The sequence below is a fragment of the Podarcis gaigeae genome, assembly GCF_964106915.1.
Source record: "Podarcis gaigeae genome assembly, chromosome: Z".
Classification (NCBI taxonomy): domain Eukaryota; kingdom Metazoa; phylum Chordata; class Lepidosauria; order Squamata; family Lacertidae; genus Podarcis; species Podarcis gaigeae.
Window position 1 is genome coordinate 4,749,445 of NC_139691.1, and position 19,338 is coordinate 4,768,782.

Here is a 19,338-nt window from a genome sequence, read left to right on the forward strand (position 1 = left end):
TGTAATGACAGGCTGCTCCACAACACAGCCTATTCCCCCAGCTGTCCTTAAAAAAAAAAGTCTGATGGAGATAACAAACACATTTCCATCCTCAAAGAGTGAGGGGGCATTGTCATTTTAGTAGTTAGTTTCTGAAAGAGAGAGCCAGATGGGCGGGCAATAAATAAATAAATAAATAAATAAATAAATAACATTATTAGTTGGGTGAATGAGAAGGAACTGGAGGTGGCTGGCCAGAGTTAATCTGCAAATTCGGTATGGAGAGAACATTAGACATAGGATGGAAGAGCCTCTGGGTTTCCAGTGTTCCACATGTCATTGTGAAGTACATCTACCTGCAGTACAAAAAAGGCATTTAACCCTCAAACTCAAGGATGTGGGTGAGCCCTATGGGAAAGGGCCATAGCTCAGTGTTAAGATATCTGCTTTGCATTCAGAATGTCACAGGTTCCATTCCTGGTATCTCCTGGTAGGGTGGGAATGTCCCCTGTCTGACGCCCTGGAGAGCTGCAAGAATCCTTGCAGATGATAAACTGCTAGACAGGCTAGTGGTCTGACCTGGTACAAGGCAGCCTTATATAGAATCATAGAATTGTAGATTGGAAGTGACCACAAGGGTCACCTAGTCCAACCCCCCTGCAATGCAGGAATCTTTTGCCCAACATGGGGCTCGAACCCTTAACCTTGAGATTAAGAGTCTCATGCTCTAATGACTCAGCTACCCCAGCATTTCTCATACACGTTGTTGGTGCTCCGAATCGCATCATCCCAGACCATTTGACATGCTGGCTGTGGCTGATGGGAAACCCAACAACTTCTAGAGGGCTATAGACCTTCCCCATCCCTGCTGTATTCTCCCTTGGTTCCTGAAGGTTATTTCCTCCCTGGTGGGGTTGTGACGCAAAATGCCAGCAGCAGAAACTTTTGCACACACATAGCTAACCTGGATCGAAGCTCCATTTCTCCCAGGTCCCCCCTGAGCCAGCCCAGGTAAGGCCCTAGCTGGCTGGTGCCTTCCTTCCTGGAGTCCTCATGGTCCCTGGTGTGAGGGTATGTGCCCTTGGACTACATCGTGGAAGCCAGCACCATGCAGTCCATGGGCATATACACTTGCCCCAAGGTTTATTTCATCACGGCTTCCCTGGACCAGCGCTGGAAGATGCTTTACTTGTTCCAAGGGACAGGACTTGACCCCAACCCACCGCATCAGAGGAGACAAAATGCTCTTTGTTTTTTCCTTTCCCTCCGTAGGGGTACATTGGACTGCCAGGATTATTTGGGATGCCCGGTGCTGACGGAGAACGAGTGAGTTTTTGCCTTCTTTGTGCCAAAACCGCTGTCTGTCTTGTCTTTCTCATGTTGTCCATGCCACTGTCTGTCTTGGCGGCTGCCTTGATCTTTTCTCTTCTTTGACAGATGCACATGTTGCTTTGCCTGCCAGCCCAAGACGTTTTTCTGCATGAAGCAAAACATGCTTGTGCCCCAGAAGTCAAGGTCCATCGTACCCCAAAACAGCTACATTCCTGTGGCATTTGAAAATCCCGTAAATGCCTCTGCCTTTCTCTGGCATTTTATAATACTAATTTAACCTATTTTATTTTATTGCATACTGTGTTTTATGCTTTTAAAGCATAATAAGTCACTTAGAGGCCTTTTATGTAGCAAGTGCTAATTAATTAATAATGGTCACATTAATTTATATTTTATTATGATTACTATTTATTGTTGCAATTACTCAATTAATTTATTATATATAGCATTCAACTAACTTTTATTCAGAGCAAACCAAAAGGAATTTATGGACCTAACTTACTCATAGTCATTAATTTCCGTGGGTGTACTCTGACTAAAAGTTGAATACTACCCTATTGATTTATTATTAAGTGTATTTTTTATGTTTCTAAAGTTTTGTAAGTAGCTTAGAGAATTTTTACATAGCAAGCAACTTATAAATTGAATAAATAATAATAGATAATACTTATTTATTATATGATTAATTATAAGATTATTATAGATCTGATTTATTATCAAACAGTTTTATTAATTTATTTCCCATTTATTATTGAATAAACAACCCTTTCATGTCATTCAGAATCAGCTGACTGAGACGGTTGCCTCTCTTAGCCTAATGGAAGGGTTCACATTGGTATCTTCTATTGTCAGCCTCTGCTAGCATTTCATCCAATGTTTTCTCCGCTATAAAGAAAGTGAGGAAGAGCCAATTATAAACTGCTCTGTGATCCCCAGATGAAGAGCAATATAAAAATTTAGTGGCTAATAATAATAATAATAATAATAGGCAACCAAACCAGAGCCAGGAAATGTTACTCCTTGGAACCTTATTTCCTATTGTTCACTGAAATGCACACAGTGTGTGTGTGTGTGTGTGTGTGTGTGTGTGTGTGTGTGTTGGAGGCGGGGAGATTTTATTTTAATTTATTGATGAGGAATAAATTTAATAATGGTGGCTTCTATTTCCATCCTATAAACCCCACAGATCATTGGTGAGAAATATCCAGCACAGTTGGGAACCCCTCACTGTGGCCAAATTCTGCCCAAAGCGAGATGTGCTGATCACCTGATCAGCACTGGTGCTAAGTCCCATTGGGACTGGCTGCACTATGGAGTTCCCCATCAGAAACTTCCTAGTGCAGCCAATCCCTTGCTCGTGATGGAGTTTTCTTTGCAGCCCAGTTTGAATACAAGCTGGACTGCAAAGGGGAAACCCCCCAAAGAATCAGGAACACATTTGGGGTGCACTCCTAAGTCCCCGCCCCCGATTGTGGGTTTCACAGCGTCATAGTGTGTGAGTGAGGCAGCGGGGGAAGGGGTCTGCCAAGAGGAGTGGTCCATACCTTACCATGTTTTGCTACCCCACCCTGAATTTTGCCCTCACCCCTAAAATTCAGTGGGGAGGTTCGCCCTCCCTTGCCCCATGCCTACCCCATTTGAAAATGAATGAGATGGGTGCTGTATGGAACATGGAAATGTTATGGTTACCATGTATAAACATGGTGCGATGTATCACTTCTTTTCAAAACGTGGTGAGCCAGTCCTGCTGTGTGTTGGGGCCACCAGATTTCTTCCCTTCCATCACCCCTCCTGGCTTATTTTTCCAAAGAAGGCTCCCGTCAGTATACGTCAAAAACTATATTGTACAAGGGAAATTCCATAATCCAGATGCACCTGTGTGAGGAGGGAATTCCACATCTTAGGGATGCCACAGAGAAGGCCTTCTCCTGGGCCTTCCCCACCTGCAAGCTTCCAAGGGCAGTGGAACTAACAAGAGGGTCCCCACTCCTATCTTAACAACTGAGGTGGGGGCTGTAGGGAAGGAACTGGTTAGTGCCTGGCCCAAGGCTCAAGGCCAGACAGGGATTTTGAACCCGGGTCTTGCCTGTCCTAGAATTAATAGCTCTTCCCCATCAGCACTGTGCCCATATGCCCAAATGAAGCCCTTTTCTTCCTGCACCCCATCCATTTCGTTGGCAAAACCTAGAGGACTCTATTGAGAAGGCAGATTCTGGAAAAGTGTGAGTGTGCCGTCTGCATGGATGAGGGGAAATTTGGAGCCGCTGATCTAATGCTTCTGTGTGTCACCAAATAGGAAACATAAACAGAGTTTCTTGAGCAAGTCTTGGCTTCGGCCTTCGTTTGGTTCCAGACCAGTAGCTTAATTATTCCTTCTGCTAAGCTATGCCTCAGTTTCCTTGCCCTGGGTGTATGTGTGTGTGTGTGTGTGTGTGTGTGTGTGTGTCTTTCCTCAGCCTAAGTGATGATCCTCTTCCTCCACATTTCCTTGCTTTTGCAGCTGGCAGCCAGCGGCTGACAATTTGGCCCATAATAATCCTGCAATTGTTTCTGGGGATTTTTAAAAAATATATTATATTTTTTAAAAAACCCTTTCTCTTTTGATTTGGACTTTGTGTGTCCTTCTGACTTCCACCAGATGTTAATACTTTTTCTCCCCACCCCCTTTGCTTGTTTTCTAGGGAATCCCCGGAGTTCCTGGGAAGAGGGGCAAGATGGGTAGGCCGGTAAAGTTTTTCTTCGTCTACTATGCAGACTTTGTTTTAAACAGTTTAAAAATGGGAGTGGGGCGGTGGAGGTGGGAATCTCAGACAGAATGTGTTTTTTGCAGGGAGGGAACAACAGTTGGTTGTGTGTCATGTTGTATAATGGGGCTGGGAATGTTGAAGTCTTGTTTGGTTTTATAAAGGGCATGTCCATATTTTCCAAATGGGGCTCTGCTGCACCAAACCTCATTCTGCCCTGAGTCAGCCCCCACCTACAACCAGCCCAGGGGGTTATGCATCCTCTCTGTTTCTTCCTCCTCCTTAGCCTGCATTGCTCCTTGTAGAGGAGGATGGGAACAAACTAGGATTAAGCTTCCTTCATGTTTTCAGCCCCATTCCCCAGTCTCAAGAGCAGCAGACGGTGCTGGAGGCAAAACCAGAGCTCTATATTCATCAGGAGGAATTGAATTTAGTTTGAATTAAAGATCTTATTTCAGCAAGATCCATGGCCTGTTTTTCGATCCCCAGCTTTCCGTGGGGTCGATTATATTCTTGGTCCTATATATTCTTGTTGTTGGGTGAACAAGTTCAGAAAGTTTTGTTTTATTTTATTTATGTTCTGTGAGCTTGGTTTAAAATAGTTTGATGAACTGTTTGATATCCTACATTTTTGTAAATCACTTTGAGGCAGTGTTTTTTGTTGGGCGGGGGGTGGAAGGGATGGATAACTGCCCAAGATGATCATGATGATGGAGCTACATAGAAATAATTGGGAGGGCAGCTAGAGCATAGTCCTGAATTTTCTTTTGCAGAGTGGCATGTGTCATATGTCATATGATCAGAGCTTTTCCCCCAGCCAGAATTCACTGGAACTCAGTTCCGGCACCTCTCAGGTGGGTGCCATTGCCACTCTAAGAGAACGAGGGAGGTGTTCATAGTGAGTTCCAACACTTCTTTTTCTAGAAAAACAGCACTGCATATAATTGACAGGTGGGAATTTGAGAAATTCTACACAATCGCACTGTCTCAGTGCATTTTTATCTTCCTTTTTAAATTTAAAAACCCCCACTAACCACTGGTTGTGTTGTCCACCCGTAACTTTTCCTGTCTCTGTTTCCACATAGCTCAATTTTTAAAAAATGGGTTTCCAGCCCCATAAAGTGTCTTCCTCTATAAAACACTTGGATAGTGAACAATGCATCCTTTGCCCCTCTCTGCTTACTTCTTCCCCCCTTGCCCTGTTTTGCAACCCCGCCCTGTTGCACAAAAAGGTGCTTCCTTGTAAGAGCACAACTGCAGGTGTCCACATGCTTAATCATCTATAGCAGAGGTGGGGAACCTCAGACCTGAGGGACAAATGTGACCTCCAAACACCTCTATGTGGCCCTTGTGATTATAATAATAAATTTTATTTATACTCCGCCCTGCCCGGCCCAAGCCAGGCTCAGGGTTGCTAACACCAATAAAATCACAGTAAAAACATAATGGGGGGCAGGGAGGAAAAAACCCAATTTAAAATACAGATTTAAAATAACCAATTTAAAATACAGATGCAGCCTCATTTTAAAAGCAGCCAATAAATCAAGACCATAAGGGGAGGGAAACATAAGGGTCAGACTGAGTCCAAACCAAAGGCCAGGCGGAACAGCCCTCCCCATCTCCCCAGGCCAAACTCCCCACTGGTCACGCTTTGTACTGTCACTAAGTACTTTTGCCTAGCTGGAATATGTGGTTAAATTCTGGTATTGCCTCTTGCCTATCTGCATGGATTTGTGAGCAGGGTGTAGAAACAAAACTGTGGTAAGAGGTGAAGTTAGCATTTGCTGCCCCATCCCTTTTTTCCTCTGGCTCCGCCCACCACTAGCATGTGGCCCCTGGAAGGTTTCCCAGAAGCGAAAGGGGCCCTCAGGCTGATAAAGGGTTACCTATCTCTGTTCAATGAAAAAGAAAGGATTCACAGGGGCGGGGGTGGGGTGGGAAAGGAAAATAACAGCATCTGCCAAAGTTAATGACAACTGGTTACATCAGAGGCGAACACAACTGTAAAAGAAAAGAAAAGAAAGATTGGAGAAACTCTCTGACTCAAGAGTAACTAAACAAGGCAACGGTTGTTAGGTAAGGGGGTCTGGTCAGAGTTTTTGAAACAGTTTTACATACATTGTGCCTGCACACTCAATCTGTTCCAGCTGTTGTTTTGACTTGTGCAATCTTCCATTGAAAAACGCCATCTCCACCCCCCACTTTTTAACAGCATTTGTTTTTATTTTCATAAATGGAGTTGTATTTTCCCTCTGGGGAATGGTGGGATTTCTTTTGCAAATATATATTCACGCTGAAGTCAGGGTTTTCATTCTTCTTTTTCTTCTTCTTTCTCCTCCTTCTCCTCCTCCATTAATAAAACCACCCACAATTACTATCTAAAGCCATAACATGGAATTAAAGTAATCCATGACAAATAATTTAAATTAATCTTAAATTTGCTTGATCTTGCATAATTTCAATAGAAAGCCTGCTATGAAAATGCAGTCATGCATTTTGGATTGTGTGTGCTAATTGTCCCTCCTGGATCAAGCTTAGCAGGAAACACCCCCATCCCCCAATGTAGCAGAATGTAGCAGAAGCTAGATTCTCTTAGCACTGATTGGCCAGTACCTATGCCAGTCATGAATGCCATCTTCCTTCTTCTTGAATCTGTAATTGGACCATAAAACAAACAACAAAATCCCAATGAAAAAACAACAACCAAGTGGATAACCGTGCCAGGTGTTTGGTGGGTGGTAGAGAAAAGAGATGGGAGAAGTAATAAAACCAAAGTTTTTGAGGAATGGTCATAGCTCAGTGATAGAGCATCTGCTTGCAAACAGAAAGATCCTAGGCTCAGTCTTTGGCAACTCCAGTTGTTGTTGTTGTTTAGTCGTGGCTGACTCTTTGTGACCCCATGGACCAGGGCACGCCAGGCACTCCTGTCTTCCACTGCCTCCCACAGCTTGGTCAAACTCATGCTGGTAGCTTCGAGAACACTGTCCTTCCAGCATCTCCAGTTAGATGGCTCTAAAAAGGATTAAACAAATACACTTAAGACAAGGCCATTAGTGACTGCCAACCATGATGGCAGGCTATGTTCTTCATTGTTGGAGGCAATATGCCTCTGAATACCAGTTGCCTGGAACTGCAGATGGGGAGAGGTATTACTGTGCTCAGGTTCTGCTTGCAGGTTTCCCATTGGGACATCTGCTTGGCCAGTGAAGTAACAAGATGCTGGACCAAGTGGGCCTTTGGCCTGATCCAGCAGCCAGGCTCTCCTGTTCTTAAACTGGGCACCGAGTCAAATCTCCTGTTACCTCGCCTCTGTGTTTAATCTGCAGCAGGATACATCACTGTCCTCAGTGCAACTCCTTCTAGGGATGATTTCTTCCATGTCAGCTTATCAGCGTTTTCTCCCTGTGACGGATCTCTTGAAACATCTCTCTCTTTCCCTGGAGCAATGTATACACAAGCAGAGGGAAGGATCTAAAGCCAGATGTTTATACATCCCTGCTCTTGATTGCTGTAAAATCTCAATAGATGGAGCAGCGGGCTCTTTGTTTGCTCTATTGTACAATTGGGCCTCCTGGAATGATGTAAGAATGTAAAAAGATTAAAATAGACGTGCTGGACGTGAGTCAGAGGTTGAAACTTTTCCAGGGCAGTTCAGCTCAGTGGGGACATGAGAGGAACATGATGACTCGGTCTTGGAAACAGGACTTTGATGAGGCTTCCCTCGCCCCCACCCCCACCCCACCCCCTGTCTCCTCCTCTGCAGCTTCCCAGTGCATCAGAACTGCAGCAGATAGGAGGAATGTGTGGGCAAAGCAATAATTCCTGGGTGAGGGCAGAAGCAGTATGTGAATGAGAATCCTGTTTATCCTGCTCTTCGATGTGCAGTGGGAAATCCTGGATGATTTTTAGCAGTTTTTTATGAGATGCCTCTGGATTCTTAGCGTGTCATTGTAAAAAACCACCACCATCCCATTGTCATCAGCAACTGGAGACAATTCATTAAAAAAAATCATGTTCAAAAAAGAAGTGGAGAGATGCAACAGCCAACATAGGCAGCACTCAATCCTTCGGCAGAAGCACTGAAGGCCCCAAAATGACAAGCACATTAGATGACTTCTCCCATACTTCTGTCTCTACCAGCTGTAACTCATAGAATCACAGAATTGTGGGGTTTGAAGAGACCCTGAGGGTCATCTAGCCCAACCTCCTGCAATGCAGGAATCTCAGCTAAAGCATGCCTGACAGATGGCCACCCAACTTTTGCTTAAAACCTACAATAAAGGAGAGCCTTCTGAGGGAGTCCGTTCCACTTTCAAACTCAGTGGTAGGGAATTTCCCTTGTAGGCAGGAGGTCCCATGTTCAGGCCCTGGTGTCTCCAGGGTAGACCTGGGAATAGCTCCTGCCTATAATCTTGGGGTTCTGTTACCAATATTGTCAGTGTAGGCAATTTGCGCTAGATGGACCAGTGGCATGACAGAACAAGGAAGATTCCAGTGTTCCTCCTGCCACACTTGTGACCATTATAGGTGTATGGGATTTATTAGACTTAGGGTTCTCCGTAGGGTGACGATGTATCATCAATTTAGTCTTCTATTTGAAGATGTACTTTTACTTGAAGGGATGTCTGGTCCAAGCCCAGTTTAAAGACAAACAGCTCCAATAAGTATTAGGGGCTTTTCAGTTTAAAGAAATGGTGAATAAGAAGAAACATGATATATATCTTTAAAATTATGCAATCTGTGGAGAAAGTGTGTGGAAAGGTTTTTCACACTTTCTCGCTCTCATAATATTCAGACTCAAGGTCATCCAGTGATGCTCAGGACAAACAAAAGAAAGTACTTCTTCACACATTTCATAGTTAAGTGGCAGAATTCACACCCCCAACAAGATGTGGCAGTGGCCACCAACTTGGGTGGATTTAAAAGTAGTAGACAAATTTGTGGGTGGCATGAGTAGCAATGGCTTCTAGCCATTATGGCTATGTTCTACCTCCAGGTTTGTAGTCAGTATTCTGGGAGTTGCTGGGAATCACAGGTAGGGAAGAATGCTGTTGCATCTGGCTGGCCACTGTGAAAACAGGATACTGGACTAGACGGGCCTTTGGTCTGATCCAGCAGCTCTTCTGATGTTCTTAAGGAGGGAGAGCAGGAGGGGCCTTGAAGTTGCTCATCTGGTAGAGAGCAGCTGCCTAGCAGACTAAGAAGGCATACAGATCACCTGGTCACAGTCTTTCCCACTAGGGTAAGAGAGACTATATTTCTATTTTTAAACTTGCATATAGCTGTAGAAATTAGCGTATGCAGATATTGTGCAAATTACTGTCCTCTTTGATCTTCTGCTTTGTGGTAATGGGTTTCTGCTTCTTTTTTGGGGGGAAATGGACATATGGTTGGGCTTGTTCCATATGAATGGGCAACAAAACAGTTTTGAGGACTCCTCACTTCAATAAGCTTTGCATCATACCCATTAGTATGAGGATGCCAACCTGAATGGCTAGATCCCATGAGATCTGTGGCAAAGAGAGCCTAGTCATTCCTCTCTTGTGGACTGGCTTTGGGATCATTCATGATGAAAATGTGCAGAACCCAAGGCCCAGGGGCCTAATGCACCCTCTGGTCCTCTCTATCTGACCTTCAGGGCTCTCCCCAGGGCACAGGCCCTCCCTTGCCACAACGTCTCCCCTGGTGGGTGGGTGGGTGCGCACACGTGCATGCATGCATGTATTCATGACTCACATGTAGAGATGTGAGAAGGCAGTGATTTCTGTTCTGGCCTGTCTTTGTCACAATCCACACTGTTTCTCTTCTCTTCTGTTCTACGATATGAAGGAGACATCAAAGCAAATGTAAACATACCCTGCTTCCACCATTAATTGTGTATCATTTGCAGATTAAAACAATAGCAATGTGGGCGGATCCCAATTTTATTCCTTTGACTTGATTTCTTTTCCTGACCACATAGGAGCACAGGAAGTGCAGCAATTTCTTCATCCTTTTCCATCAGCATTCTCTGACAATCCCTCCTTGTGTGTCATTTCCTATATGTGTTGGAAAACCCCTTCCGAACCCTATGCCAGTTCCATAGGGATTTCTCTAAACAGCAGGACTGTGCACCAGCAACCCTTAGCTGGGGGTAGCAGGAGCAATCTTGAGCTTGTTAAGTTATATCATGGCTATAATAATGGAACACACCTGTGGCCATATAAACAAATAATTACAAAGATGAATTGGGAGGAAATGGTCCTGAAATATTTATGTCTTTAGCTTGGGGGAGACAAAAACTGTAGCAACAAACAGAACCAATCTCCCGTCATTACTTTTCAACTTCTGAAAAGTTTTTTTGGGTGGGGGTGGGGGGAGCTTTGTTTATACGGTACTTAAGCAGTTCAAGTCTCTTCTAGCCTAGCTGCAGGGAATCTTTTTTTAGCCTCCAAGGCCACATTCCGTTAGGAGGAATCTTCTGAGAGCTGCATTTCAGTGGGGAGAGAGGCAAAAGTGGGTGGGGCAATTGATGTGAACACTAGGCTGCATTCAAAAATTAATTCATATGAAAGTCAGAGGCTTCTTCTGCACAGCTACCTGGACATCTCCCCATCCAGGCATGCAGGAGGCATTATCATTCAAGAATGCATTCCAGCCAGGCAAAAGTTCTTAAGGAAGGATTTCACAGGGGGAGTCCTGAGGAGTTTTGTTGGAGAATTCTGATGAAAATGGAAATAGGAGCAGGTATTGCTAACCTCTACTTATTTATCCTATGTTCAGGATGGAAATTAATCCATTGACTGCAACCAGTATTCACTGTTGTTGTTGCTTTCAGTCAACAAACGACATGTTGTTGATCATGTTTCCGCCATGTTTGCACTGTGCTTCCTTTGCAGTGAGATGAATGGGGTGGAATAATGTAATGGTGATGTAACTGATGCAATTAATTCATTTCCGGTCAAATGAATAAATGGAAATTAATAGCAATTAAATTGATTAATTACATGTTATGGAATTTTGACACACTGGACAGCAAGATGGATAAGGTAGTTTTTGGCAGAATATGAACTGCAGCGAGGGAGAAGCAATGCTGCTTGCGGCAAACACAGGGCAGAACAGAAAACGATGGCTTCTTATACCTCTAGTCATGAGGGCCACATAGAGGGGGCCTGAGAGGTGTCCCACTGCTGCTTCAGCCCTCTAATGGCTCTGATAATGGAAGCTTTTATTTCGGACAAAGTGAAAAAGCATAACTCTTGCAACTTTCACCTTCAGTTCTATGTACTTTTCAATGGAGAAAAAGGCAACCACCCTTATCACCTCATTAGCAAGGGGGCAATGAGTGTGGTCATGCTCATTAATTTCAGTGAGCCTACTCTGAGTATGACTAGCGTGGGTACAGCCCATAATATAAAAGGAAAATATATGGGGAGGGGAAGCATGTCCTTCGTTATAAATTGTCCTTTCTGACAGGAAGGTTTTTTTTAAAGTTTATTTTATTCATTTTTACTTTTATATCCCAGCTTTCCTTCAAGAAGTTTGAGGTAGTGTATGTCGCCCCCCCCCAAATTCTCCAGTTTACCCTCACAAGAATCCTGTGAAGCAGGTGAGACTGAGAAAAGAAAAGAAAACTGGCCCAGGTCATCTACTGACCTTCATGGCTGGGCTGGCATTCGAATTCTGGTCTCCCAGGCCCTCCTCTGACAATCCAACCATTATATGGGAAGTTTTTAATGACTGATGTTTTAATGTATTTTTAATCTCTGTTGGAAGCCGCCCAGAGTGGTTGCGGAAACCCTGGGCAGGGTACAAATAATAAATCACCATCATCATCGTCATCAACGTCATCAACATCATCATATCACCACTGGCTTTCTACAGGATTACAAAACTCAATGAGCTTTAAAAAGTGAAAGAAATGTGACAGATAATCGTATTGTGACAGATAATCATATTGAGGTGGGAGTGGGGGCTGTGAATTGATCCTGAATGTGGCCACTGTTGGTTTCAGACCAGGCAAAAACTCCCTTGAGCTTCTGCACTACTTCGAAACTCCTATCTGGCTGTGCCCTATTCCACCCTGACCTCCCCCATCCACTCTGGCAAGGGGAAAGAGGCTTCTTCTACTCAAAGAGCAGCCTGCCAAGAAGGATGCAGCCAACATAAGCTTTAGGGGCTGGTTGTTTATTTTATTCATTCTCCCTCTATCTCCCCCACACTAAATATCTGCATTAAATGAATCCTGAACTTGATTTCTCTCCCTCCCTCCCACTTTGTTAAAAAATTGTTTGATTTGCAAATTATGCGCCCTTGGGGAGCATCTACTGGGCACCAGCTCACCTGGCTGGAGCCAGCTGGCAGGCACCGCCTTTCCCAGACAAGACCAGAGGGTTGGGTGGCTTGAGGAGCAGCAGGATTGAGCCAAAAGGAAAATAAAAATCCTAGTTTTGGAGAAGGAGCCAAACGGCTGGAAGGATTGCCAGGACTATTTGAGGCTCCTGCCAGCTAACTCTCCTTTACTCTAGCGGAGAAAAGAGTTTTACAGAACCTGAGTAGCTGGGGCTCTGCCGCATAATTGTTTTAGTGGAAGGCGATAGTTCACTTTGTTGTCATTTGTACGGTGGTTTTGCACTGGACACATGGGGTCCATGTCGCAAATTGTGTTCATCCGCTTTCCACCTTGCTTTCAATGCAAGGCAGACAGTATTTTTCATTGCTTATCTATGGCCATTGTTCTAGGAAGCTCAGGAGGAGTCTTCACAGAGGCAGTCAACCTTTGATTATCACATAGTGGAGAAATAATAATAATAATAATAATAATAATAATAATAATAATAATAATAATATACCCCACAATTCTGGCTGAGTTGCCCTAGCCACTCTGGGCAGCTTCCAACACATATAAAAATATAATAAAACACCAAACATTAAAAAAAACCTAATACAGGGCTGCCTTCAGATGTCTTCTAAAAGTTGTGTAGTGATTTATCTCCTTGATATCTGATTCGAGGGTATTCCACAGGGCGGGTGCCACTGCCTCGAAGCCCCTCTGCCTGGTTCCCTGCAACTTCACTTCTCGCAGTGAGTGAACCATCTTGGTGCTGGACCTCAGTTTCTGGGCTGAGTGATGGTGGTGGAGCTGCTCCTTCAGATATACAGGACCAAGGCCGTTATGACTTTAAAGGTCAGCACTCAGCAGCCACTCCCAGTCACCAGTCTAGCTGCCGCATTCTGGATTAGTTGTAGTTTCCAAGTCACCCTCAAAGATAACCCCATGTAGAGCACATTGCAGTAGTCCAAGTGGGAGATAACCAGGGCATGCACCACTCTGGTGAGACAGTGCACAGGCAGGTAGGGTCTCAGCTGGCATACCAAATAGCACTGGTAGACAGCTGCCCTGGACACAGAACTGACCTGCACAGCTGTGAGTCCCCATTTAGGACCAGGGAGTCCTCCACCCCCACCCACCCCCTGCCCCCCAGAAATAGTACTTCTGTCTTGGCAGGATTCAATCTGTTAACTACCATCAATCCTCTAACCGCCTCCAGACACATAGGACATTCACCACATTCACTGGTTCTGATTTAAAGGAGGTAGTGCTAGGTATCATCCGCATTCTGGTGAACAGTCAGCCCCAAGCAGCCTGATGATCTCTCCCTGCAGCTTCATATAAATGTTAAGCTGGAGAGATGTTAGGGAGACTGATTTACTCTCCATAATCAGCCTCTAATTACCTTGTGCGAGCTGGATAGATGTTAATATCCGCCATCTTCCAAGGCGCCCCTAGCGGCCCCCGGAATATACAATAGTTTATGGTCTCAAAAGCCACTGAGAGATCCAGCAGAACCGGGAAACAGCTTTCACCTCTGTCCCTAGCCTGCTGGAAATCATTGACCAGCGCGACCAAAGCAGTTTCAGTCCCAAGATGGGGGCTGAATTGGAAGGGATGCAAATGGCCTGCATCCTCCAGATGGAGTTGTTCAGTGACTACCTGCTTAATCACCTTGTGCAGGAATGGAGTATTTGATACTAGGCAATAACTGGCCATAATGGTCGGGTCCAAATATGTTTTTTAAAAGATGAGTTTAATAACTGCTTTTTTAAGTGGGTCTGGGAAACACAGAGCTCAATGCCCAGCCCAGCCTGGCTTGCTTTTATGAGCTGGGATAGGCAAGGATCAAGGAGACAAGTAGTTGGTTTCACTCGTTTAAGCAGCCTCTCCACATCCTCAGAGGTAACAGGTTGAAACTGATCCCATTGAACCTGACTAGACGGAGCTCTGGCACTTTCCCACCATGGCCTTCCTACCATAGTGGAGTCTACCACTTTCCAAATTTTATCTGCCTTTTTTATTTTTTTGCAAAATCATTACAGGAGATCTTGGATTCCTCACCAGGTACCAATGTTGAAGGTGGTTCTGTTAGACTAAAAAACACCCGAAAGAGTCTCCAGGTGCTGTTTTCCACAGATGCAATAGAGGCAGCAAAAAAGGTCCTTTTTGCTGTTGCTATCGCCACTTGGTAGACTCGACATTGAGCTTGTATTCAGTCCAATTCAGAACAAGTTTTTCACCACTGGCACTCTAGCTGTCTCAGCAATTGGTTCATTGCCCTCAGTTCCAGGAAAAACCATGGGGCCATCTGGGCTCCATGCAACTGAAGAGAGTACTTAGAGCCAAACAGTTGATAGCCCCGGTTAACTCCACATTCCAGCAGGCCAGAAGCGAATCAACTGAAAGGCCATCAACATGGGAGAAGACACCCCCCACCACTCTCTGAAAGCCATTTGGATCCATTAAGCAGTGGGGGGACCATTTGAATCAGTCCCACCTCCCTGCAGTTGCACCTGAAGAGCTGCAGAGAAGTCTAGTTGCACCAGGAAGTGATTCGACCATGGCGCTTCTTTTGTTCCACTGGAACTTAGTGTCAGATCACCCACATCCATAGAGGTAAACACCAGGTCCATGGCTATGGGTTGGAGCAAACCTTTTCAGGGACAGCCCCATGGAGGCCATACTTTCCATGAAGTCCCTAGTGGCCCATTGCAAGGTTGTGTCATCATGGATGTTAAAATTCCGTAGGACCACCAGACTAGGTGTCTTCAGGAGAACACCCACCACAACCTGAAGCAACTTGGGCAGGGAACCCTTGGTGCAGTGGGGAGGTAGATACACCAATAGGAATTCAGTACCCAACTTCCACTTAGAAAACTGGGTCTTCCCAATAGGATGCCTGGTGCAAGCTAATGATTTCCTAAAAATCACTGTAAACGCCCCCTCCTGCTCACATGCTCTGGGTTGCTGTGTGTAGGAGAAACCTGGTGGACGAGCAGTGGCAAGAACAGACCCATCTGCCATGTCTAACCAAGTTACACATGCTGGGTCAACTCTTCCATCTATGGTCAAGTCATGGATGGCAGTGGCCTTGTGAATCATTGACCTGGCATTGCACAGCAGCACCTTAAGGTCATGTGGGTCACCCTTGTTGATACCTGTAACCTTCTGGTCAGGACCAGACCTGGAGGCAGGTATGGTCTTCAAACAATGACCAAACTTGCCTCCTTGGTAATAACATGGTCATTGTGACAAGCAACAGGAGTCACCCTTTCCATGATGTGCTGTTTTCATGCACAGTATACTGGATTAATGTCACCTTTAGCATTTTTTTAACTTGGAGAAAGACTGTTGTATCCAGTGTAGCACTAAATTGAAGTCAATTAGCAGTGTACTTGGCTTGCTCCAGCAGAATCTTGTTGCGCAAAAAAGTTCATGAATGGGTTGGCAGTTAATTTTGTTGCACAATAGATAGCACAGTTCATTGTGCCACAAGTGTCCGCTAGTGCAGCTATTGCGTTGGATTCCTCTGTTGCACAACATTAAATCCCATCCGTCTGTTATCTCAAGGGAAAGGTGGATACAACTCAGATTCTTTGAAGAAAATTTAAGATTTAACTTTGAATTGAAGCACAGATAACAGAATGGAAATAGTTCCACTCCATTCTGTTCTGGCCAGGCCACACGTTAAGAGTACTTTTTTCAGTTATGGGTGCTGCATTTTAAGAAGGGAGCTGACAAAGTGTAGCACATTGTAAGATGGGCAGCTGGGATAGATGTTGCAGAATCTTGATGAAAACTGAAAAAGAGGCAGAAAATTGCCGCAGTTCACATGTTCATCTGTGGTCACGAGAAACCAAGTTAATGCGATCTGTATTCGTTTACATCATTGTTTTTAAGTCTGTGAATCCAGTTCTAGTCCTGCTCAGAGTAGACCCATTGAAATTAATAGACATAGCTAACTTTGGTCATTTAATTTCAATGGGCCGACTGAGTAGAAATTAGTTGGATATGACACTTTGTCATTCCCTTTACATTGAAATGAGTGATATCTGCAGACCCTGTTCCGTTGGAAGCATTGAGAGTTAGCTGATCCTCTGTACTTGCAATTCATGCTGTGCCATTTGCCTGCATGGTTTGATTTCAGACCAGGAGGGAAAAGGAAAATATTTCACCTGATGTCAGATGATTGGTAGGTGGGCAACTCTGCCTACCCATTCAAATGGCCCCTGAGTGTTGGGGGACTGAAGCATGTGGACTGCCAGCTATAAACGCCCCCCAGCCCCCCAGTCTAGGACCAGGTTTGGACTCAAGTGGCTCATTGTGCAAACTGACCTATGCTGCACCTCTTTATTAAATTTTCTGCAAGATGCAGCAAAGGCCACCAACTTGGATCGTTTAGAGAAATTCATGGAAAATAATGCTTTGTGATACATTCACTGACGGAGGCAGTATACTTTTTAGTACCAGTTTTTGTTGGCTCAGGTCCTGCTTATGGCTTTCCATTGGGACTTCTGGTTTGCCACTGGGAGAACAGAAAGCTAGACTAGGTGAGCCCCTTTGGCTTGATCCAGCAAGGCTGTTTTTATGTCCCCAATTGCAAAACTAGAGCCAAACATTTAGTCACGTTTGATCTGGCAGATCCACAACTGAACCTTCAGCTCCCACATGCTCTGACTCCTTTGTCTCATGCTGTTCCTCCTCATAATCCAGATTGGAAGCTGAACATCTCTGCACATTTCTCTCACCTCCTTAGCCCCTTTCTTAAGTAATCCTTCAAAGGACTTCTGCCCACAGCAGAGTAGATACTTTTCAGTCTGCAGGATCTGAATTTCCATGACTTCACTTGTTGTGGAAGAAGTTTCCCGTGGCATGCTGCAGTGTTCAGCTGTAGGGGATGCTTGTCTCTGGCTACTGGGGAGACAATTGTATCAGTTGGAGTTTTCTAAGAATTGATTACTTACTGACAAATGGGCAAATTAGTGGCTGGCTTCGCATTACTTGCAACTAAATTATGTGAAAGTGTAGTTGATTCTTGCATAATGGGTTGTAGGCTTGACTGTGTGCTGATTGATGACATGCTGCTGAAGTTGTCCAACTGGCCTTAGTCTTAGTTTCTTTTACACATGATTTTTAGATTTTATTTTTACTTACAACTATGACATATGCATATTTTATGCTGTCTCTTTTTGTGATCACCCATGGTCAATAGAAAATGAATATCAGCTGTGGTTATATCTGGAGAGAATCCTAATAGCAGTTATAGTTGTTGTTGTTATTGTTGTTCGTATTTCATATACCACTTACTGCCAAAGTAGACTTCTAATCAGTTATCAGGTATAAGAAGCAGTGACCCAAATATTAAAATATAATCCATGATTATAATATGCAAGAAAACTGTCCTGTTAAAACAAGAATGGAGACGGCTCTATGCTCCTATATTGCCAGCTTCAGCTCTGAATAAAATAAATCTGTTCCAACCCTCTGTCTCAGGGATGGGGAATACCAGGCTTCGGGCTAAATGCGGCCCTTCAGGCCTCTCTGTTTGGCCCTTGAGATCCCTCCCAGGCCATACCCCTGTTCTTTTCTGTTCGGCTCCCTTCCTGGGTGCTTTTGCTTGGTGGGAATGTGTCCTTGATCTGTGGAAAGACACTTGCTTGGATGGAGGTCTGAGAGAGAGAAAGAGAGAGAGAGAGAGAGAGAGAGAGAGAGAGAGAGAGAGGAAACCCCAGGTTTTTTTTTGTAGCCATGCCCATATCTCCACTTACTTAATGCCACTGGTATATGGCCCCTGGAAGCTTGCCCATGAATTCCCTTAACATTACAGCCTTAAAATGCACCCTGATTGAAAAAGTATGCACAAGGTCTAAATTTCAATAGTGTGTGTGTGTGTGAGAGAGAGAGAGAGAGAGAGAGAGAGCTAGAACGGGATGTGGAGTTGTATGTGAAGTGCGGATTCTAGGTTTTTGCATTTACACTAATTTTAAGTTCTTCCTTCCTCTTTTAGCAATGAAAATGGTCATTATAGATCCATATTTTCCCTTCTATTTTCACAGATTAGAGACAATGTTTCTTCCCTGATTTTCCCTTTCCCTTTAAAAAGTCAGCTCTCTCTGTGTGTGTTTGTGTGTGTGAATAGGTATTAGTGTGTGCAGATGCCAACAAGCTGCTTGTGATCATCTCTCCCCTCAATGCCTTGGCCAATGCCACCTTGGAGCCCAGTTGGGAAGCTGCATAGTTTTCCTGTTGCTCAGAAGCAAAATACAAAAGAACGGACGTGAGATGTCTTCTCGCTAGTATGGGTCCCACTCAGCAGGAGAAGAGCAAACAATACTGAATTGAAATGTTCGGAATGTTAGTGCCGTTTCTTATAATTTTTACAGGAAGGCCAGCCATAAATAGAGTAAATAAACAAGCAATTATGCCTTGATCTCTAGAGGGCCACTGCCAGTCTGTGTAGAAAATACTGAGCTATGTGGACCCAGTGGTCTCACTTGGTATTCTTGTGCCTGTATGTAGAGGACTCTTTTCTGCAAACTGGCCCAAGACATTTTGGCACCTGAGGTGAACCACAAAATGGTGCTCCTGCACCAGGGAAGGTGGGGTGAATGAAGATCTACATTGGGAACAAGGGAGAGAATCAAACCAGCCTTATGCAATGGTTGAAGGCCATTGTGGCGGTTGGGGGAGGGGAAGGCATTATGCTGGGTGGGTGTAGACCCCAGGAGACACCAGAGGGAAGCCTCTGTCATTTTCTCCCTAGGGGTGGGAGGAGACCAGCAGTGCCTTCTATTGTCAAAAGGCCAGTGTGGGGGCAGCCTGGGTGGGGGCTGCTGAGGGTTCAATAGACAATGCATTCATTGGAGGCTGGATCTGTTGCCTCTGGGAATCCTGCTGCCAGAGGTGGTCACCTCACCTTGCCTCATGGCTGGGCTGGTTATAATAAAACTTTTAAACTATGGATCACTA

The 19,338-nt window shown here is 44.6% G+C and overlaps 1 protein-coding gene across 4 annotated transcripts in view; it reads left to right on the forward strand.

Moving 5' to 3' along the window:
• Window positions 1-19,338, forward strand: part of COL27A1 (collagen type XXVII alpha 1 chain) — a 245,466-nt gene that overhangs the window by 79,764 nt on the left and 146,364 nt on the right. For all 4 annotated transcript variants that reach the window (XM_083721577.1, XM_083721578.1, XM_083721579.1 and 1 more), the window contains 2 exons: window positions 1,252-1,305; window positions 3,993-4,037. In XM_083721577.1, coding sequence (XP_083577703.1) covers window positions 1,252-1,305; window positions 3,993-4,037 — 99 coding nt within the window. The remainder of the gene's footprint in view (window positions 1-1,251; window positions 1,306-3,992; window positions 4,038-19,338) is intronic.